Source organism: Perna viridis, chromosome 1, assembly GCF_037379345.1.
Source record: "Perna viridis isolate PV_CMFRI_1.1 ecotype Kerala chromosome 1, ASM3737934v1, whole genome shotgun sequence".
NCBI classification, from domain to species: domain Eukaryota; kingdom Metazoa; phylum Mollusca; class Bivalvia; order Mytilida; family Mytilidae; genus Perna; species Perna viridis.
This window is the reverse complement of record NC_142445.1, coordinates 13,008,074-13,031,728: the sequence shown is the minus strand read 5'-3', so window position 1 is coordinate 13,031,728 and position 23,655 is coordinate 13,008,074. Positions and strand designations below refer to the sequence as shown.

The following is a 23,655-nucleotide window of genomic DNA, read 5'->3' as shown; positions in this document are numbered from 1 at the left end:
ATTGTTTCGTTTTCACTTTCAGTTTACATTTATGTTGCTGGGATATATGGTGCAACTATTTCGATGTACCTGTGTATAATGTTGTTTTTTGGGGCCATCTGCAGCCTGTCCTGTGTTGTGAGGATTTCCTTTTCATTCAATGAAGACCCACGGGTGCCGTGAGCTGACATCTTTCATCCCGGTCTCCTTACACTTGTCAGTGATATATTAGTGTCTTTATTCTATGCTGGTAATGATACTCTTTCTTTTGGGTTGTCCTTATTGGGACGATTCTGTTCAACTTGTACGATGAGTTAAGCAAATTAAATGGATATTTTCAATTATAATTATCTATAACTGTTGCATAGTTGGGTATTCATTGAGTTTAGTTTCTGCAAGGCATTATAACAACTAAATACTTTAAAACGTACGGAATCTCATTTATAATAATCAGACTAAGGAAGCACGCGGGGAAATAGCCAATCTGAGGGCTATTTATATAAACTGAAATGGCCAGCAATAAAAAAAAAGGCTAGGATAAGTTTTTTTTATTCACCCTTAAACATTAACTTGCTTTTTACAACATGTTTTACCTCGGATTTTAATTGTATGCGTTGTTACTGTTCATCAGCTGTGGCGTGAAAATTGGACAAAAATACACATTCGCTTAATGAATACATTTTTGTAGGCAAAATTGATCCTTTTTAGTTTGCCACCATTTAATCCGTGACAAAATGCACGCCATCAAAATTTTGCACAAAATCGTATCACTGATATAAATGTATTTGAATAAAGATACAATTGAAAATTAGGACTTAAATGATTCTAAGGATGCCACAATTCCATAGTAAAATTTTCGGATGACAATCTGCCTCGGCCAAATCGCATGTTAATAGTAGTTAGTTTTTGTCTTCACCTGTGGGATTGCTGTTGATGAAATGAAGGAAGATCTACTATACGGAAAGAAAACTGTTCATTGTCGCTGAATAAGCATATGATACTACGCACGATTTGCTTCAGGACTTCTATGGAATGTCAAACGATTTTAAAATTTAAAAGGAATATTTATACAGTTCAAACAAATATCGGCAAAATACAATAATGTGAACGGTTGTTCCATTTGAAGTTAACATCGAGTTTTTGAAGTAAACATCATTTTGTCTACCTATATATTTTATAAGTCGTAAATATCGATTATTCTCAAATTGGGAAGGTCATTACTCGGAGGAGTTTTTTTCCCCAATGACATCATCAGATATCGCTTTCGAGATTGCAGGTCTTCATTCGTATGATGCTATTCATCAAGATCTAGTTGAAGTTCTTCTGTAAAGTGGTTTTGAAAGTTTAGTGCAAAAACAATCCTTAGAGTGTTCAGAAAATACATCAATCTTGGATAAATCAACACACCCTTTAGATTTATTCCACAAAGGTCCGAACTGTACGGTCCTTCCGCTCCACAAGTTCCACAGTTTGACATCCCTGCTAGTCATATCCATCTTACGGTGTTTCTGACAAGCCATTATCGCAGCGTATGGTATTTAAATAACTTCGTCTCCACAAAACGTAGTTAATACGTTCTGCTGAGTCAGCAGACACCGGTATAACGAACAAACGTACGCTGACCGTATTATCTATTATACAAAGCGAGTTCGATCCATTAAATGGACAAAATTTGTACTGAAATGCTGTTTTAACGATTTTTTACATTTTACTATCCATGACCATACACTAACATGACCAAAAAAGTATTTAAAAACGTGTTTTTTTTTGTGTATGGTCGTGGAGAGTAAAATGTAAAGAATAATTAAAACAGCATTTTAGTACAATTTTAGCCCATTAGAAGATCCAACTCATTACAACAAGCACATGACCTAGTATCATGGACATTTAATTAAGGAATGTTTTTAATGTTTGAACAGTTATACGAAATATTCTGGTTTGCGGCAGTTTATGCGTAAAACGGTTTATAAAAAATGTAAACTGGCCCGAACCAGTGGCCCTTTTCACAAAAAAATAGTAAGAGTAAAATTAGTCGTAAGTCATGACGTCACAATACCTTTATTTACTATGACCTCATAACTTACGACTAGTTTTACACTTGCGAGTTTTTTGTGAAAAGGACCACAGGTTATATAGTAAAACTTGTTCAAAGTTAGAAACCCGTAGAAACATACCTTTTTTTGATCCGCACTCTGCGATTCGTATATTCACAGTTAGAGGTTTGCTACTACTATAAAATATGCAGCCTCACTAGTATGTGGTTATATATACAAGTGGGGCTGCATATTTTATAGTGAGAGCAAGCCCCTGTGAAATACTCCCATACAAAATAACGTTTTGATTACGAATCAATTATTGATATTTGGATTGCTTCCCACTAGAAATTTTTTTTCACCATACATGACTTTCGATGAACAGCACGACAGGTAACTCCCAAGAAGCAGGATCTGCTTACTCTCCAGGAACACCTAAATTCTTCCCGATTTTTTGTCAGGTTCGTGCTGTTCGTGTCTAGTTCTTCTGTGCATGTTGTCATTTTGGTGTTCTCGTCGTTGCATTTCCCTCGTTTGTACCTTCGGTATTGTGAAATATTTACTTAAAAGTTCAGATTGAAAAACCAAATTAACTGGGAAGTGTGTGTTTTAGTGGTCTTAACTAAGTAAACGGCAACAAGTCAAAAAGATCCTTCCTCAGCTCCAATTTTAGCCAGGTAGCTTAAAATCCTAGATTTGATTAAACTCTCTGTTTAGAGCTTTTTAATGAAACCCTTGGGTTTTCAACATTTTCAATTGGATCATTGATAATGTGTTTCCATATATTCTGTTTTGCCTCTATCATTCAAATCGTATCGTATTTAATTCTTGATTGTACAATATTGTCTTTGCTGAACAAGTGTGCCGAACTACTTTCGCACAAGAGTTAGCGGTAAAAAGGATATTCGAGACTACTGTAATATTAAGGCTAATACGTGAATTAGAACAATGTATTTACTATTAATGTAAAATTAAATGAGATATATAGAACTTCTGCAAAATTGGCATTCTATTAACAAGTTAGAGACATAATAATCTACTGTTATTTAAAGGATTAAAGGCAGAAGATAAATATTCCCTTTCTTATTCTTATTCACGCTTAGGTTGACGAGATTGTCCATACTTTGATTCTCGTGTCTTCGTGAATGCATTGGTTGGTAGACGCACACCCCGGTCCCAATACAGCAGATCACAGAGGAAGTGGAATTATTGAACGCTTCTCCCAAATCCTTTAAATACGTTGCAAATGTTAGGGTTTTCGTATATACTAAACAACTGCATACAATATATAAAAAAAAAACGATCAATGTGCACACAAATCTAGACATGAAGCTTGGGTTGCGGCTAGTGCATTTTCTTTCATCGACAATATAGTTAACTGATATTTTTTTTTTAGGAAAAATCCTTAAGATTTTTTTTCAATTTTGTTTAATTTGATACGCGGAATCGACCAAAAGGATGGTGTGATGGGAAAAGCCCACTTTAAGGCTCCCGATTGCTAGTGACTGACCAAAATGGTGAAGCCTTAATAAGGGCGACACACTGTGGTTTCTCTGTTGTTTAAAGAGAAAAGAACCTTGAACTAAACGAAAACTGTCTTCAAACCGACCATGAATGTAACAAATTGGAAGACTATTTACGGATATACCACAACACACCATTATAGTTTCATTAACTTGTATATCCATAGTTGATAGTAACTGACCATCGAAAGAAACAAGTGTCTATAATATGAAATCACATGTGAAAGCCTTATGAAAGATAAGATATGCAGATTTTAATTGCATGAAAGATGTTTCACCAACTTTACCAGACATACTATTAAATATTAAATAAAATGCTTTGCTGAGTGCAGCTGGGTATGACCGCAAAAGTCAATCCTGAACAGTTGGGTTGAAACAGCGACTATACAATTTTCAGACACCGAATGAAAGAGCTCTGATAATTTAAAATTTGCAATTACATATAAGTAACCAATGTTTGCAAAGTACCCACTTATTCAAGTTCTTGAATCAAAAACAGGAAAATGTTTTTTTTTTTGCAGGTTCCCTTTGACAACTTCTTCCTGGGTAATGGTTATATCCTCCAAAATAATTTCTGTCATTAATATTCTATAAAGAAAAGTTTATAAAATGCTTGTTTTTTTACCCTTTATTTCTCTACAGCCAGGACCAACGTGCTTATAACCTTGCAGTGCAAAGTCAAGCGATATCTAAACACCTCAAGCTATTGTCTGAAAACTATTGTTGACTTTTTGCAGCCCCTAAATCTTAAATATTTCAGATCATATGGCGCAACTCAAATGCAGGTCTGAATTTTGTGGTATGGAACCTAGCAGCACAATTTCATAGAGAATCTATTAACTTATCTTTGAGTTATATTGGTGAATCTTATAAAATGCTTGATTTTTTTTAGCCCCCCCCCTCCACACACATTTGAAGCCATCATCTATAAAATCAATACCAACTGTCCTGTTTTGTTGCAAAACTTCAAGGTCCATCAATTCAAGTTATCATATGAAACCAAGTGTCTCAGGATGACAGCACAGACAACTACAACTGCACAATAAAATTTAACTACTGGAGAAATTTTCAGGTTGGTTAAAATAAACAAGCACTTAGCGAATTACCCAAAATCTAGCAAATATTTTGTGCTGCTGCAATTCAGAACACTTCAGCACAGTTACAATTCCCTTATAAAACTATAAGGGAATATTTTTCCAATTGTTTCTAAATGAACTATGCCTAGGTGTTTATCTGGTGAAGTGGACCAAACATCTAATTGACTTAGGCTATTGGAGGCCTTTTTACAAGAGAAATAAACCACATATAGAGAATTGTTTTACCAACTGTTGCTGGTTTTATTGTATCACTTAAACAGTGTATATAAATCTTATATAACAATCAAATGTACATAATAAACAAATGTTATTTACACATTCTCACTTACAAAAACTATTAAATTAACTGTACAAATATGAAAAAAATGTATGTCATGCATAATGATATATATATTCTATGTCTAGAAAATGTGCAATCTAGTGACCTTTCCCTGAACAAAATATAATTTGCTGATTTTGTGATATTAGTAGGGTAATGAACAAATTGATAAGATTGTCAATGGGATTTTTATACAAGATCTGAATTCTACACTACAGAAAAAAAATTATAAGTAAATTTACTAGTAAATTTCATTTATATTTTTACATAGAGCACTCAGGAGGAAAATGTGCAAGAACATAAATTTAGCTTTTTTTCAAAGGAACTGGATTCTAGTTATATCAACAGAAGATGTCATAAGCAATCAACAACCATATCCACTTATTTGAGAGAAACAGTTTAATACTTGTGTCCTAAATGCCCATCGTCACCAAATTTTGCAAGTCTGCACCAATGGAATGGAACTCTTTGTAATTAGTGGAATGAAATAAAATAATTCCTAACCCAAGAAGTAAACGAAAGACAGTTAAGGAAGAATAACAAAGCTGTTCTTATCGACAACTGAGCAAGTTAATTCAAAATAAACACGAACTTACATTATAACTAATATAGTTATCAAAAAACCTCAATATTTACCTTTCATTTTTTTAACAAGGATTAAAAATGAAGTCCTGGCAAAGCATGCTAAATTACCTCTTTTCACTGATTATGCCCTTTTATCCTATTTTCAACCTGGTGCAATCCTCTTACTTGACCCCTCTTAAATAATTGGTAGGAGGAATTCCTTAACTAGTAAAAGAGACCTTAAATAGAAACAACTTCAATGCTGAAGAACATAAACTGAGAGAATAACTGAAGTTGACTAACATGGACAGAGCTATTAAAACAACACTAAGATCATTTGATGATATGAAATGATGTTTGACAAAATAAAATGACTGTTTTATCAAACTCCTGGAATGAAACAGAGAAATCTGGCTGAAATTAAGGTCCCTGATTTTAAATGAACTTCCAGAAAAGTTTTTTTAAAAATAAATACTGGTTTAATCTGTACAAGAAAACAGAAAAATCACAACTTTGTTTCAAGTATAAGTGTTATCTTATACGCATTAATGGTACTTAATTTTTAGAGATAAAAAACCATTGTTGGAATAATTAAAAAAACACATTCCTACCATGACACAATATGCTACTTTTGGTTCCCTTGATTACTCTTTGAGTATTAAGTTTTTTTTTGTCAATTATATGAAATATTTATAGAATGCACAAAGATGTCTGCAAGTAACTTGTAAGCTACAGATGTCCAGATCTGCACTAGTGTATTAACATAAAAAATTGAAAAGAATATAATTGACATAAAATACAAACAATGGCACTTTCAGCAATGCAAAGTTCTTGGAGCCTTCACATGGCAAGCATGAAATGAGACCAATACCAGTATTACACATGGTAGAAACTTCAGTTGTCTTAATAATCTTTTTGTGATTCCTATCTAATGTATGCAGTCATTATAAATAAATCTAAGAAACGATATAAAATGGTATTACAGTGGCAGATCTAGGGGTTGGAACCTCCAACTCCCTCCCACCCTGTTTGGAAAATTTTTGTTAATCTTGTGCAAAATTGGACTAATCATAGTTTAACCCACTTCCTGTTTGGAACACCATCCTTTAAAAATGTTCTAGATCTGCCCCTGTATTAAAAATACACTAGATTTAAGGTATTTGTGAGTAGGAGTTAAAAAATTCCCTATAAGGTTATTTTGTTAACAATAAATCTCTATTACAGATTACCTGTCATTTGAATCTAACATTGGTTATTTGGTACAACTGTCAGAGTATACGCAGCAGGAAATCAGACAAAACTAATACAAGTGAGAACTTTCTGACAGGGCATGTTTGTAAGTCAAATAAATACAGATCAAAATTTTCAACCACAGACAGAAGCCCCTTCACATATCACTGGCTCATTAAAATAACTTACTATGTACACTAAAGTAGAAAAATGCAAAGCACAACAAAATAAAATCAGCTAAGTGAAAAGGCAATGGCTAATTTACATTGAAGCCTACTCTCATTTTAATATCACAGATTCAGTTGAGTGACCATTATCAATCTTACTATCTCCGAGGTAGAAATCAGTCGCTGCATTATTCACACAACAATTTGTCACTTTTGCATTTTTTCAAGATTTCAAGTCTTCATCTCAGCAGAAACAACTTTCAAGAGAGTTATGTGACAACATATAGAGTAGTTTTTTTTTTCCAAGGAACCACCTACATATTGTTTGATGATCTATTCTACAGAAGGTAATTGTATAGAGTTACATTGACTGATAGTCATATTGCTTTATAACAAAATAATACCAATGGTACATTTTTGTACAGTAAGATATTGGTTCATTCCATAATGTTATAAAATCATAATAAAAAAAAACAATTGTGAGTATGATTAGAGATCATGCCATTCTTCATTTAATGAGACAAAAAATATCTCCATTGTGTTCAAGAATTCAACACTAATTGTGGACGAAAAAAAAAAAAGAAAATAGAAAAATTATTTGTCCAACATATAAATCACCTGAAAAGAATAAGTGTGACCTTGTCAAACTGTTTAAAGTCTAATGACTTAAATGATAATTTATCATACATCCATTTTTATAATATTTCATTACAAACCAATTGCCCTCAATGTTTATAAAATGTTGCAAAAAGATAAGCTGAATACACATCAGTGGCACATAATACTGACTAGATATATAACAAATGATCTTTTCTATAAAAATAAATAAATGTTCAGTGCAGTTAATCAAAATTATTGTATCAGTGTCAGCACACAATGTAAGGGTTAACTCCCTTTACTGGCACTTGCCAATGGGAAGCACTGATAGTTAACCAGAATCATAAATTAGAAAATAACAATTTCATAAAATGCAACAGTGTGTACCAGACTACTTCATGCATAGAAAACATTCTGAAACCACTCAAGACTAGTGTAAAGTATCTTTGGTTTGAGAACGAGTAAAAAATTACTTTACTTTTAGTAACAACCTGATATCAGTGGGAGACCAAAAATCTGATTCACTCTCATAGTGTTGGTTCTACAATTTTCTGTGTATCTGTAGCTCAGCTAGAATACATAAAAATATGGTTAAGTAATTTTATGTTAATACACTAGAAACCACTTCACATATTACAAATAACTTCTCTATGAAATTGGAAGTATACACTTCTTGCTGCTTCTTAACACCTTAAAAGCATCAGTCAGGTTATCTCTTGTGTTGCTTTTTAACAAATTAAAAAAGTAGCTGATCATTACAACTTATTTACTTTTAGTACATTAACAAAATGAATATATCTACTTAGCAACAATAATAATTATTTAAAAATATTTGCAATAGAACTTAATTATTGGCAATATTTTTTAATATTTATTTTCATTAATTTTACAATGCTTTCCATCATATCTTCCATATATTATACCAAAATGCTCTACTTTACATGTTGATGTGTGCTTTGATATCAATTTAAATATTTCTGGTAAAAAAAATCACTAAGTGTAATTCAAATGAATAATGGTGGTGAAGAAAGTCTTACATTATAAACCAAGAAATTGGATGTTGCGAAATTTCAGTTTTTGGCAAAGAAATGTCAACTATATTACCACATAAGGAACATTATTATCCCACTGCATTATAGACTTGATAAATAATAGTCAAGAAATCAAACAATAGAGATTCACAATTCTTATTCAACAACCATTTAATGAGAACTTCCCATCAGAATAAAAAAATCAAAACTGTACTTACAATATTCCCATAAGTTATTCACTTAAACATTCTGTAAAGACCAGAAACTTTGAGGGACACTCTGACTTGTATATAATGGGTCAAACAGCCCATATAATTTCCTCTCCAGTTCATCAAAAGTCTTGTGACAAAAAGAATTAAAAAAGACATAAAAAAAAAACAAACAAAACAACTGGGCATTAAGTACAACTGAAACATTAAGCACTGGTATACTGTAATTATCTGCCTCATCCTTGAATAGACTTTAAAAACTTAAGAAAGTTGTCTTTGGGAAAATCAGTCCTTTATATTAGTTAATTAGAAATTTGAACCTATATATACTTGACAATTATCTGTAATTAACGGAAATATTAATTCCCATTATGCAAATTGATTTGTTTATTTATTTACTTAAAAAAAAACATTCCTATTTACTACACAATTTCAATCATAAACATTTTCTTCAAATCCAGAAAGGATGTACCTGCACTAACCTTCAAAGGCTTGTCATTAATGGCGTAAGAAAAGAAGACTCTTCTTTCAAAATCATTCCAAAGAAAAATGTACATAAATTTATACCATGAGCAATTAATATCATTTTCTTATAAGAGTATACTAAAAGTAGATAAGCTAGAAGCAGTTTCACCATTACATAAATAACCCTTAAGTAAAAATCACCAATTCAAGAGGAGAGATCCCTGACATTACTTTATGTCACATAATCATCTTGAGGTTTGTCAAATCAGCCATTGTATATGCCACACAACTTTGTACCATTAAATAATAAATAAATACAAGCATAAATACGAATTTGAAAACTCAACAAGATATGTGCAACTAACAACATGAGCAATATATAAAAAGCTTAGAATGAAAACTCTATACTATGAAACTGACGGTGAATTTGATAATTGTTGTATATTGTCATGTTGTTGTTGGGACTCGTTGGTACTGGTGATATAGAATGTTTGCATTGGATGCTGCTGACCTGGGACACGTAAGCCAGTTAATGGGAATGTCAATGAAACTGGCTGTACTGTCATCTCTCCAGTCGCACCAGACTTTGCAATATTCATTGGTTTTAAAGCAAGCTGGGTTGTTATAATCTGACCTCCACAAACTTGGCTGTTGTTTGATGAGGCAATGACAGCATTGGTAAGAATGCTATGCTGTGGATGGATTGACTTAGGCTTATGATGCACAACACCTTGTGGTTTTGGGTTGGATTTGTCTGAAAATAACAAGCAATAATTTTTTTTTAGTTCACATCAATGAATTTGAGAGTGAAGGGTCATAAGTTTGAATTTGTTTGCAATTTCCGATTATTGATCTTGACCTCAAAGAGACATTAAAAGACAATTTATTTTACAGAATAAAAATATCTCAAAAATTAAAAAACTGTCCTCTCCACAAAAGGAAATAATGTTGTATCTTTCACACTAGGCTTGTTTTGGTTCAATAATTAGTTTTACTATGGAATACAGTGAAACTTCTCCAAACCGGACCCTCAGAAAACCGGTCTTCCCTTAAAACTGGCCGTTTTCAAAAGTCCCGGCCGATATACCTTAAAACCTGTGTGTTTTGTCTTTAATAGACCGGCCATCCCTAAAACCGTACATCGGCCAGTTTTCCAGAGTTTTAGTTACATATTGCAAATAAAAAAAAAAACTCTCAATTCCGGCCGCTCAATTATTGTTCACCTGTAATAAATGTGTCAACAAAACTGTAAATGATTATGTAATATTACGTAATTAATAATTCGTTCATTGACCGGTCATCAGTGGACAGATGATAATTGAAGGGGACAGTAGTTTAAACAACGAATTTAATCCAGACAATACATTTTGTCACTGGTTGGCTGTTAATTGGTGTGTACACATGTCAGGCAACCAGGGTCATTTAATAGTACGATCTTTACAATCTTTTAACTTCAATTAATGTGACCTGTACCAAGCCAAAACAACATAGGGGTGAAATTATTAGACTTTTTTGATAGGTAATTTATAAAAAAATAAAAATAATTAATTACCATCAATAGCCCTTTGTTCTTTAATACACATTCTTTCAAAACCGTGAACATTATTTTGTCGGCAGTACTGTTTGTAAATTCAAATCATTTACAAATGATGCAAGATTTGAAATGTATGAAAAAGCCAAAAGTTTTGAATTGGCATTAAACATATCTTGACCAAAAAACTGTCAATGTGTAGGGTTATAGAACACATCTGAGAATGCATTGCTATTTTTCACAAAACCGGCCACCCCAATAAACCGGCCATTTTTTCTTGTCCCAGCGGTGGCCGGTTTGGAAAAGTTTCACTGTACTTGTATTTTTTCGTACACTTACCTGCTGAAGATATCACACCATTAGGAATGGATGTCAGTGTCACATGACTACTAACTATCCCCTGTAAAATTAACCAAAACATGTATTAAGTCAAGAATTTGAAGACAAACTTGGTCGAAGCAACCGAGGCATATCTAACAAGACGTAGGTGGGACGAAAATATCAATACTAATGTAAGTTCAAATAATAAGCAGTTTTAATTACTTCTCCCATGAAAATAGTACTGTTTTAAAGATTGTCTACTTCAAAATATACTTCGAAAGACAGAACAAGGAAGTCATACTTACTGGTTTAAGATTCTGAGAGACTAGAACTGGAGTTGTCTGAGATTGAGATACATTGGTGACTATATTTGAGCTGTTGGAGATGGGTGCTAGAGTCACAGGAGCCAGGACAGTTGTACCTGACTGAACTCCTCCATCTATCAGCAACTGGTTTACAGGTATAAGATTCTTTGGCAAGGTTTTCAATTGGTCTAAGTTCACAATCTTGTTATTTTTACCGACTAGATGTGGTTGAAGTAGCTTGTCATCTACTGGCTGCGGAGCAGCAGTGATGTTCAGATACTGGCCATTCACGATAGATCCATCAAGTCCTGTCAATACTAAACCAATGTCCTTAATGTCTTTGATTATTGCACTGTTCTTAGGCTGTTTAGTATTATTTAGATTAGCACTTATATGACTAAGAGTTGTACTAGACAGATTCACATTTGGTATTGCAATCAATGGTGTACTTCCTTGACTATTGATTGTAATGTTTCCCATAACAGCAGGGGCACCAACAGTCTGCATTGTTGAGTTTGAGGTTACGGTCCTTAAACCAGAGGTCAATGCTGATCCAGCGCAAGATGTAGCTCCAGTTCCACTACGTCTACGTTTAGCACTATTTCCAATTGCATTAAGTATGGCACTATTTGTAGCACTGCTTGGACTTTTAGAGCCACTGTCCTTCTGTTTATGCTTCCCACCACTTGACGACCTAGATTTGTTTTTAGACCCCAAGTTGTCCACTTGGTTTAATACTGGAGTGAAATGCTGAACTTGAGGAATTGACCCAGCATCAAGAGACTGAAAATCATATGGATCCCTGCAGTTCATGGCACCCTGAGTATCCTTTGAAAGATTGGTTTCCAAACATCTTTTTCTGATAATACAAAATATAAGAATTTACTTTTCCTCTAAAATAATATTACAGACAAAAAATCCATGGCTTAATATCATACTTAATTGTTTAAATATAACAACAGTTGAACTATTAAAATTCCAAGATTAAAGCATTTTTGATTTGCATACTGGAAGAAAACAATTCAGAACATTTTGGGATATTCATTACTGGGTAGGTACACGGGTCAGAACATTTTCATAGACCTGCTACAAGTCTCTCTGTTTAACTATAAGAATAAATAAAAAAGTTTATTTATTGCAAGTATCTCTCTATTGCAAATATACTAATCATTCCAGGCCAGCAATTAATAGTGGCGTTGTCAGAGAGATTAATTACATAATTTTTCTCTGTCATATATTTAATATAGAAAGACTTGTAGCAAGTTTAGGACTTTCATAACTTAATTTTATTTATTCAAATTCAAAACAGAAGCTTTGAACAATCACCTTTGACACACTAATTGCAAAGCTTAAATGTGTTACAAGTATCATTATTTTAAAATCATTACAACTTGTCCCTTTTTCTCTATTTTATACAAATACATTGTCAAATGATTATATGAGTGGCCTTACTTGGCAGGAGGAGGGTTAAGATGTTTTTCAAGGGCACTGATAAATGCCACACGGAACATATCTGTTCTCCTTGTAAAGCTGTAGCATCGTTTCCCTGCATTATTGCTGTGAAATCTGGCACCATAAGTACACATCTGTTGAAATATAAAAATAATGTGTTTTTTTCTTATATATTTCTGATCAACTCCCTTCTTACATAAGGTAACAACAATATGACATATGGGTAACTAAGTTTTTACTTTGTTGACAATTAATCTAGAGTCTGTACTATAAACCTCTATTGGTAACGTGCCCAAACTATATACAGTGTACCTTCTGAATGGATAAACAAAATAAAAACTGTAATATGTTTTTAAATGCATCTGCAAAGTATCACTAATATTAATTGTACAGAATACAGGTAAACCTTTCTTACATTATTTAGAATAAGCCAATATAAACACAGACTATTGTCATAAAGTTGTAAATTTCGTTTTCAAAGTTCTTTAAAAATGGTCAACCATTTCATCTGCATTATTAAGGAACTTAGAAAAAGAAAAACTAGGTTTAAAATTTATTGTTCCTGCATTTCAATCAAACCTTTTCGAAAAAAAAACAAAAACAAAAACAAAAACAAAAAAAAAAACAAAAAAAAAAAAAAAAAAAAAATGAATCATACAATATCCTTAATATAAAAAAAACCTTTATGGGGCACAGCTTGATCCTTTTTGGCCCTTAATTCCCTAATGATTCCAGTGACAACCAAAATCAATCTCTCTCTTCCTACAGGAGTATGGTAGCAAAAGAGATCTATTTCCTTTTACTGAAGTTATTATCTAGAAATAAGATAAATTCTTATTTCTGGTGCGTTTGTGGTCCCTACTTCTTAATTGGCTGAAGTTACACCCCAAATTTCAATGCCAGTCTCATTTTGAAGTATGGCAACTTGTAGAAGAATTAAAAAGAAATCAGTTAACTTTTGCTGAAGTTATTCTTTGGACATCAGGAAAACACTAATTCCTAAATGTTAATCAAATCAAGTCAAAACCCCTAAAATTAGTTCAAACCTACCTTTGGTGGTATGGCACCTTGTGGACAATTTTAAAAAGATGCAATAATTCATAGTCAAGTTATTGTCTTGACAACAGGAATATGCTTGTTTATGACACCTTTTTGGCCCCTCATTCTTTAAAGGTTCAAGTCTTAACCCTCAAAATCAATTGCAATCTGACCTATATCAAACTTCGATAGACACAGTGGAAGACATCTGTTTGCTTTTACTGGAGTTCTGTAGGTTAATTGTATAAAACGCTTGTTTTTGACCCTAACTCCAACACAATATGGGTCATAACCCCAAAAATCAATACAAACCTTCCTTTTGTGGTTGGAACCTCGTTTTATTATTTGCAAAGATCAAACAACTTGTATCCATGCTATCCCATGAAAACCAAGCAAGTGTCTACAGATGACTACAATGCCCTACCATTATACGACCACATTTTTTGTGGCTGTATAAAAAGCATGAAATGGTTAGGGTATATAAAACTAGAGACTCTAAAGAGCTAGAATCACTCACCTGGCTTGATAAGCAAAATTCTACTTTTTGTAAAAGCAGCCATCTTTTTTCTTGAATAAAATTTATCATAAAAATACCTAAGGAACAATCAGACCAGGAGAAGATTTTTAAAAGTAAAAATATTAATAAAGAGCGGCACTTTAAGCACATGATACACTTGTTGCCCTTTTAACTTGTCATTATGCTTTTAATGAATTTATATGATCAACTAGAAATAATGTGAGCCTTGTCAAATAACCTTCCCCCCCCCAAAAAAAAAAAAAGGGAATAAAAAATGCACAAAAAATTTGGTACTATCAAGGCTATCTCAAGTTTAAATACATTTTGTTTTTTAAAGAGTAAAATTCAGAACAAGGAAAAGTAAAATTTTGACATCTATACGAATTGGAAGGGAGCTTACTTCAATAAATATGAACAATTCACCAAAATTTCAAAAAAGTTAAGAGAAAGTTTTGAGTAATTGTGCCAAAAATTGAAAGTCACCCTTTTTCAAGTATAAAAATTCATAACACAGAAACAAAAAAACTGAAATTTATAAAAATGGAAAGGGAGTTTACATCAATAGATATAGACAATTCAACAATGTTTCATAAAAGTTGGTGAAAGTGTTTTCGAGTTATTGGGTGAAAACTTGAAAATCCCCCTTTTAAGTATAAAAATTCATTACACGAAAAAACGAAAATTTGAAATTTATAAAAATCGAAAGGGAGCTTATGTCAACAGATATAGACAATTCACCAATGTTTCATAACAGTAGGTGAAAGTGTTTTGAGTTATTGTGCGAATACTTGAAAATACCCCTTTTTTTAAGTAAAAAAATTCATAACACAGAAACGAAAAACTGAAATTTATAAAAATCGATATGAACAATTCACCAAAGTTTAACAAAAGTTGGTGAAAGTATTTTTGAGTTATTGTCGGAAGTGATGATGACGGACAGATGGACAACGGTATACCATAATACGTCAAAAAGACATTGAAAAGAGTAATTACTCCAACATGGCATAACATATTTACATGGAAACTTGACTGCAGATAGATCTCATCATGCTGAACACTTTTAGCCCATCAAAATTTTGATAAAGCATTTTGGAGACGAATGTGAAAAGCTTTTGTCAGACCCCTATGTTCTATTTTTTTTTAATAATGACGGCCATGTTTTTTTTTTGACAAATCAAAAATCTCCACATCAATTCAATGCAGAATACCCTAAGGAACATTCATACTAACTTTGGCTCTAATTAGTCCAGTTGTTTCAGAGGAGAAGAGTTTTGAATAATTGTTAACAATGGTGACAATGGATGCTAAGCGATGGCAATAGCTGACCTGGCCCTATGGGCCAGGTGAGCTAAACACAACACAAGATGTTGTATAATCATTGATCTACACTCACTGCAGCAGGGCGTGGATGGTGGGGTAAGTAGGTACTTTCATCTTCATCCTCAACACGTTCAGGGAATTCTGGTGGCTTTAGATCCTCTCGAGGACTTGGTGTTGAAAAAGAATGTAAACTGGATAGGCTAGATCTGAAAACATGCAAGTAAAGTTGATAAATTTGGCAGTTAATCAATTTACAGGTTAAACAAGACCTGCATCATTCATTAAGCTTTCAAAGGATTCAGATATATTGGCCAATTTGGATTGATATGAAAAGCCTAATTTTTCTAGTTGCATTTTAAATGGTAAGTGTAAGCATTTGGTGATTTCAAGCAGACTAACAAGGAGAGTTTTTTCCGGACTATAAGTCAATTTTTTTTTTCAGCAAAGTATCCACCTCGACTTATAGACCACTTAAATTATATAAGGATTTATCAAGAAAAAAATTGTTTATCTACAATGCATTTCATTAGATTTGTTTAGTTCACTTTCAATGAAAGTCGTCACACAAACAGTCAAACCGGCAATCGAACTTGAAGATTATTGATCAGTGACGCTATCCTTTATCAATGAATACGACAATGTTAATAAAAACTTTGAAACTGTTAAAATATATAAATAAATAAACTAACTCTAGAAAATATGTTAGTAAAACTCTTTTTTAACTGGGAAGACATTATTGAGTTTTCGAGGGTTATTGGTCCTTCAATATGCAAATTTATACCCATTTACGGTATGTTGTAACACATTCACACATGGCTCAAATTATAATTCAATTAAGGTGTTATCTACATGGCTAATTGCAATCAAATTTACAAGAAAAAATTATTTTTTATTGTATTTCGTAATACCAGGTAATATTGTTTATTAATTACCATTTGTAATTATGACCAATTCATCAAACCAATTTCCCACTAAGGCGCTTATTTCACACATAGGTGCCCAAGCTTGAAATGTTTACGATTTTGTACTCCTGATGATCTAAGGCTTCAGAGCCATTGACATGCCATTCAATAAAAATATTTGGACTCACGCACAAAGTACACTTTAACAAAAACACAAATATTAATTTAAATCAGAAATGCTATAAAAATAACATCGCTGGAATAATAGGCTGTTAAAAACAAACCTTTCAACGCAGATCTCTGCTGACACCCACGATATAAATGCACACGTTTGACCCTCCACTTATCTGCCAAATTCAACTTATCTATGTTTTTTTGTCGATTTTGGTCAAAATTAGGCAATCTGACTTATAGTCTGGAAAATATGGTAGTTATTTTGGTGTGCATCAATTCTTTTCTTTTCCTGTCACACTTACGGGTTTCCATACCATGACTAAAGAACCCCTCAACCAAATCAAGTCAGACTTTAACACAATAATTAGGACCATTAAGTTTTGTTGTATGTAGCTATTTAGGCTAATAAAAAAAAAAAATAATAATAAATAAAAATGTTAGGTTCTAAGGTACCCCCGCATCCCTAAAAACCCTCCTGTATCTGTGATTTTTATTATGGTAAAATCCGCAAATTTTATATCCGTTCCAGAAATTTTCATATCCAGTCAGGAGCCGACTTTTAATTAGTTATGGAATCATCTGTGCGCTTGACAGAAAAGTAAAAGGTACAATGCGAATGAGGCTGTTATTAAACAATGACAATTAAAAATGAAAGTTCATGTTGTGGCGGAGAGATGGTTTTTATTTCTTGCCAGATCTCATATTCCAGTAAAGTTTTAATGCCATGGAGTATTTTATTTAACTTCTCAACATCCTGTACGTTTACAGAATTGTTCAATTCGATGAAATTTCTCAAAAGAAAAGAAAACTTGCTTCTGAAAAAAAAAAAAAGCCTCTCCCTCCCACATCAATTTTTTTAAAAAGTGGTCCGAGGACCTAGGCATTTTTTTGGTATGGCCTTAATGCTCAATTTTTCTGTGAATGGTTGGCATATTACCATTTCAAGATGCATTTATCCAAGTATTTGGAAGTATGCCTCCTAATAGTAAATTCAATATACAAAATGTGTTTTTTTTTCTCCCTGATGGCCAAAATTGTCAATCCAAAATTGGATTTCTGTTTTTATAACATATTTTCTAAAAAGTATGAAAAAACATTTATTTATAATATGCAGATTAATTACATCAAACTCGCACCTGACCATTCAATCCTTTTTTTCCCATGAAATTCAAAGTATCATATAAAGTACATACCTATGAGTGTGTATACTGTTTGGTTTAACAGGTTTAAAGATAGGAATTTGTGAATCAGCATGACCAGAATACTGAGATGTATTTTCTTTCTCTATCTTGATTGTGCTAGGTTTGCTTTCTGGGACAGTAGGAATGCCACCTTGTAAAACTGATGTAGGACTCAATCCCATTGCAGCAGCTTGCTTCATCTCAGCTTTCTGTTTAAGTAACAACTCTTTGGCAGCTCTGTGCTCTTTTAGCAAGTCATCAAATGGCTTTCTTCTACCTGCAACTTTCCTTCTTCTTGAAATAGCATGAGTCTAAACAAAATGATATTGTGGAATTCAGTATTAAAACAAATTTTGTGGACCTTGTTGTAAAGTATTTAAATCATACATTGATGTTCACTTTTGTTCCAGATATTTACTTAACTGAAAAAAGCCTCCAAAGAGACAATTACACATGTGCAAGGGAAACAATCAATGGTAAAGCCTAGGTCTCACTAACCACTTCCAGGTCAAATGTGCTATGTAGTACCAAAAACACACTGAACCTAGACCTATGCATTTTAAGTGCATTGTTTGTGTGTACTCTGATTAAAAATGGTCAAAATAAAGCTGAGAAGGTGTACTTTAAAATAATATTTGTAATTTACTACAAAAGTGTATGAATATTGTTTACATGAGCGAGTAATTTGCCTGCAAGCTGTCAGTTAGCAGAAAAAGTAAAAATGTGGATTTTTAGTATTATTTATTCAAGTAAATTTTGTGAAGAAGTTGTACAATTATCGTACCATTAGCATAATGATTTTGAAGGCCTTATTTTCCAAGCTTCGCAATGTTAGCAACTTTAAGACGTTATTTGTTCTGGGATTTCATCGTGAAGCTTTGAAAATTACTTTTTTAACATGTAAAGTAATGTAAATGTTATTAGTGGTTAGTGAGACCCTAGTTACAGAAGTATAGTATGAAAAGACAGGCAAACATTGTCATGTTAATATGATCATCAGCACTTAACAAAGAAGGCCATTAATTCAGAGTTCTCCCTAACAAATGGCATTACCTTACAGGTGAGGGATCTAGTACATGGTTTACCATCATCACCGGTCACTCCACAGTGCTTATCAGGATCGTATTCCCGATCTGTAAACAAATACTTAATATTTGTAATTACATTTTAGTTGGAAAAATAATTTAAATCTTTATTGAACTCAAAATTTCATGGTAAACATTGTTTCTTCTACTGCTAATCTTATTTAAATTTAATTTTTTTTCAACTGTCAATTCTTTTATGCCATTATTCTTAAAAACTTGTTGAAAATTCCTCATTCATTTTTACTTAAGTATGCACCGTAATTTTTTTTTTTACAATATATGTGTGTACAAGGATAGAGTTTTGCATCTTACTTTTCAATGATACATATATACCTTTGCATGGAATAACTTTGTCTGCCTTCCCGAACAGCAATCTAGGATACTTTTTCTTACTGGGATCACCTGGACTACTCCCTCCACTGTTCAAACTGGAACTACTTGAACTGTTCAAACTTGTGCTGCTCACACTACTTAAACTAGTATCTAATTTGCTTAAACTTTTTCTGCCACTCAATAAATGGCTTTTCAAGTAAGGTGCATTGTCTACAGAGATGGGATTTCTGTTTCGATGCAAATTTACATTTGAAGCACTGCTACTTTTAACAGGTGGCTTAGTTTCATTTAAACTTAATGTAGAATGCCCTGTCAAAACAGCACTGGTTTGAGGTCTATGATTTAAGCATGAGTCACTGTAACTTAAGACACTTGAAGAGTACCCCTCATCTGAACTTCTGGACTCCACCTTTACTTTATTCAAGTTGAAATCATTCAAATTTGTGTCTTTATCATGTACTTCATCATCTACTTCAAGATTTTGCAGATTCTTAATGTCTTCATCATTTATATATGGCTTTGCAAAGCTGACACTGTTAAATGACAATGTTGTTGAGACTTGGAGATCAGTATGAGTTGTTGTCATGGTAGTTGTCATACACGTAGTCGTTGCAGTTGTTAATGTTGGTGTTGCCATGGACAGTGAAGGAGTTGTGTTAGTCAAGAACAGTCCATGAGAGGCTGGCTTTGGAGGAGACAGTGGTCTGGAAGTAAATGTTGATTTAAATTTACTTGAAAGACCCTTCGTTGAACTTGTTGATTGTGCAAGAGTGAAAACTGGTGGAGGAGTGGGTGTTTTTGATGTCAATGAACCGACAGAAGTATCCTCCTTTATAGGAGGTGTTGGAGTGCTCCTTGCTTTAACAACATGATGAGAATCACCATTAGTTAATGGTGAAGAATCCTCAACTAGTTGTGATTGACCAGACACCTTTTTCATGTCCATTTTGTGAACATTCATCCTTTCCACCTTAACTACAGGCATTGTGTGATTTCTCTTGCTCTTGGTGCTCTTTGTCAGCTGAGCATGAAGTTCTCCCATTTTCCTAGCATTATTGACAGATTGGGGTATTTCCTTCACACTAGCTTTTGTTGGCACAGACAGATTCGCTGACCTTGACTTGGCTGGAGATGCTTTTACTGATGAGCGACTGTTTGAAGAGGTATTTCCTACAGAAGGTCTGGTTGTATCATTATCATTCGCATGCCTTGTAACTGAAACAAAATAAAAAAGAAATGATATTGAATGAAAATGTATTTTTTTCACTTGAGTTAGAAACATTTTTATCAATTATAACATAGTGATGATATTTTTTTTTCTAAATACATGGTACCTCCTGTATTGGATGTACCTGATGTCTCTTCATTCTGCACACTAATTTTCACAACTGTATTAATCCAAATTTTGGTATAAATATTGTACTTGGATAATGGGTTATTAATGTTTTTAGTATCAGATTTTAAAATTTTATTCTTTTCCATACTTAAGTGTTAGATTAATTCCCATCTTGCTGGCAAGATGGGATAAATAATGAAAAGCTTATAATAAGCAACTAGTCGTGTTACATGGGTGACAGTTGAGAAAATAACGGTTTTTGATTTGTCAAGTCGCTGATTTGGCTGCAATGTGGATAGAAATCTGCACAAGGCACTGGATGGCAGCTCTTAAATTAGCCACAATTTAACAATATAAAAAAATGTTATGATTTACATAGAGGAGAAAGTCAACTTAAAAGGACAGAACTGTCTTGTGTTTTTGTTATAAGATATTTTCTATGAAAAAAAAAGAAACATATTATGGATGTACAGAATCAACCTAAAATGCATGACAATAAAAGATGACATCATTTATCTTTTCACATTGTATCAAGCTTTTCTATTTGAAATAACTCTTCAACACACAGCTTTTGTAGAGTTGGTCAAGATAATGAAACTTCCCCATGTCGGTCACAACAGTAATGCTATATTTCGAGGGTTTGTGAGAATATCACTGTCCATTATCATAAGGTGCATCATAAACAAGAGAATACCTCTAGACAAAACTTAAATGTTATAAATCTTGATACTTGGCGAAATTTTTGTCCATTATTTGGAGGTGTGTTACAAAAAGGCTGATAAAGCAAGAGATGGCTAACTTTTTAGAAAACCTATTACTTGTAACCAATTCAATAGTCAATATTGGGGAATATTAACAAATTTGGGGATTTTTTTAAAGCTACCTTGTGCAGCTAGACATGACATGTGTGATTTGGGGACTTTACTATATCTTATATTACATTTATTATGGTTCTTTCTATAAATTTTGGAACTTTTCAAATTTTGTCCCTGAATCTTGCTACTTAAAAAAAACCTGTATAGCAAAGGGAATGCATTCATTATACCAAGAAAAAATAGTCTTTTTAATCACTATAAATCTAAGCTGAATTACAATATTTTAATAATTCTTTTATATTTAAAGTTCAACTTAAGTAAACTATTTAAAAATTAACCAATAAATTCGAAGGACTATATGTTTGCAAATTAGTACATTATTTATGTTTCGAGTTCTACTGTCATTCACTCTAAGCTACATTTAAGCCTTACTGTTGCGTTTTTTTTAAATGCTTGACTGTTTTGGCCTTCAATTACTCACTGGCATTATCATCATACATGTACATGTATCTGGATACAACAGTTTGTCTGGATGCTTAATTCTTTGATATATTTAACACTTGACAATTTTACTGCACCACAGTACTTACGCAGATGTCTCTTGAATGCTTGTGGCTTCACAACTTTCTTACATTTTTCACATTCAATAAGGTAAAATTCATCCTGTGATGGGCATACACCAAACAATGCACTATCTGTAAATTTTAAACAAGGAACAATAAAAATGTTGTTACAAAAAACTTAGTTATTTTTCAAAGACAATAAAAGTGCACTGATATGAAATTGATATATGGATGAGGCTTAGAACTGCGGGAAAATTAGAGGCTATTTGTTTTCATCAGTTCAAGCCAAATTCGTACATCAAAGTTTTTGTCAAGTCAGTGCACTGTTGTTGACATTATACTGCAAGAAAAATTATCTTTTAAGCAAGAAAAACGTTTTTTCATTCAATGCAAGTGACATCCTTGCAAATTCAAAACAATGTAATGTTTGTAATGTCACAACAGAAAGTTACATTTGTATGTTCAGTCAGTCACTGTATATCACTTGTATATACAGTATGCATTTTGACTGCTTAAATAGAACAGTTGCAGTAAAAATGAAAAATCACTAGATATGTTTTCAATTTGTGTCAAAGTACACATATATAAACTGTGTTTTAAAGTGTATTACAGAAAAACCAAAATCTTGAAAAAATTTATTAACAACTTTTTCCCTAGTATATCTCTTTTTTGAACAGAAGCTACCAAAAACTTTCAAAAACCCATTTCAATTAATTGTTAAGATACAGAAGAAGGTTACAAAATAGTCACTGTATTACTGTTCTAACAAAAAGATAAATTATCACTGGGCCACAGTAACATTATTTTACTCTCATATTTTGAGAATAAGTTGAGTATATTACAAAAAGTTCTAATTCGTGAATTGACTTTACACATAAAAAATGAAAAAAATATCACAATGAGCATAATTAATGCTTGACAGTAAGCTTTTATTAGACAAATTTATCATGAATCAAGGAATATAACATCAGACATGCACGTTCCCTTCAATTTGTTATGTTCATTGTTGAATAATTCTTTTTTTCTCTCATGTTGTTCAAGTATTACCTTCAATGTTCAGTTTCATACTGTCACCATCTTCATAAATGTGAGATTCAGTGCGTTCGCCACCTGAATCTGAAATAAACAAAAGCGGTATATTTTGACATTTGTCGGGGAAATTTGAATGTGGACAAGATAGGGGTATGGAAAAACTTCGCCAATAGAATATTTTTATACAGTGGGAATATACATCAACAAATCATTTACAAGATAAGACATAATTCTCACCATTGTATGGTGGAGAAGGCACATTTTTGGCCCATTCGGACCATGGTTGGCCCGCAAAATGCGACGGACTACTGTCCAGGGTCGCCATTTTGCAGTTTTCTTGTTGCTTTCTGAAATTCCGAATATCAACGAAGTACTGTGACGTAAAGTTCGAGAATGTCCGCTACAATGATATGAGACTTCCGCTTACAGCTCTGTAAAATAAATCCTGGAATAATACCAATCAGAAATGAAATAAACAAAATACGTTAGTAGTTTTTCATATTTTATCACCAATAAATAAATGAAAATCAAAATGT

General features: G+C 32.7%; 1 protein-coding gene across 1 annotated transcript; it reads right to left on the bottom strand.

The window, feature by feature from the left end:
- Nucleotides 1–4,845: 4,845 nt before the first annotated feature.
- Nucleotides 4,846–23,489, bottom strand: LOC148627314 (uncharacterized). Its single transcript, XM_088571288.1, has 11 exons — nucleotides 23,357–23,489; nucleotides 23,135–23,203; nucleotides 22,115–22,219; nucleotides 19,374–20,588; nucleotides 19,009–19,088; nucleotides 17,968–18,266; nucleotides 15,772–15,904; nucleotides 12,824–12,957; nucleotides 11,372–12,230; nucleotides 11,085–11,145; nucleotides 4,846–9,968 (listed from the first exon to the last, which is right to left on the bottom strand). Exons 1-11 carry the CDS (start codon nucleotides 23,442–23,444, stop codon nucleotides 9,622–9,624), a joined length of 3,390 nt encoding a protein of 1,129 aa, XP_088427414.1. The 5' UTR covers nucleotides 23,445–23,489; the 3' UTR covers nucleotides 4,846–9,621.
- Between the last annotated feature and the right edge of the window lie 166 nt (nucleotides 23,490–23,655).

What these genes read in the sequence shown, in the direction of transcription:
- LOC148627314 (XM_088571288.1), bottom strand. Translation starts at nt 23,444, where the DNA reads ATGGCGACCCTGGACAGTAGTCCGTCGCATTTTGCGGGCCAACCATGG. An exon ending in AGCATTCAAGAGACATCTGC is followed by an intron (nt 20,589 to 22,114) that starts GTAAGTACTGTG and finishes ATTTTGTTTCAG; the next exon opens with TTACAAGGCATGCGAATGAT. An exon ending in TCTCTCAGAATCTTAAACCA is followed by an intron (nt 11,146 to 11,371) that starts GTAAGTATGACT and finishes TTAATTTTACAG; the next exon opens with GGGATAGTTAGTAGTCATGT.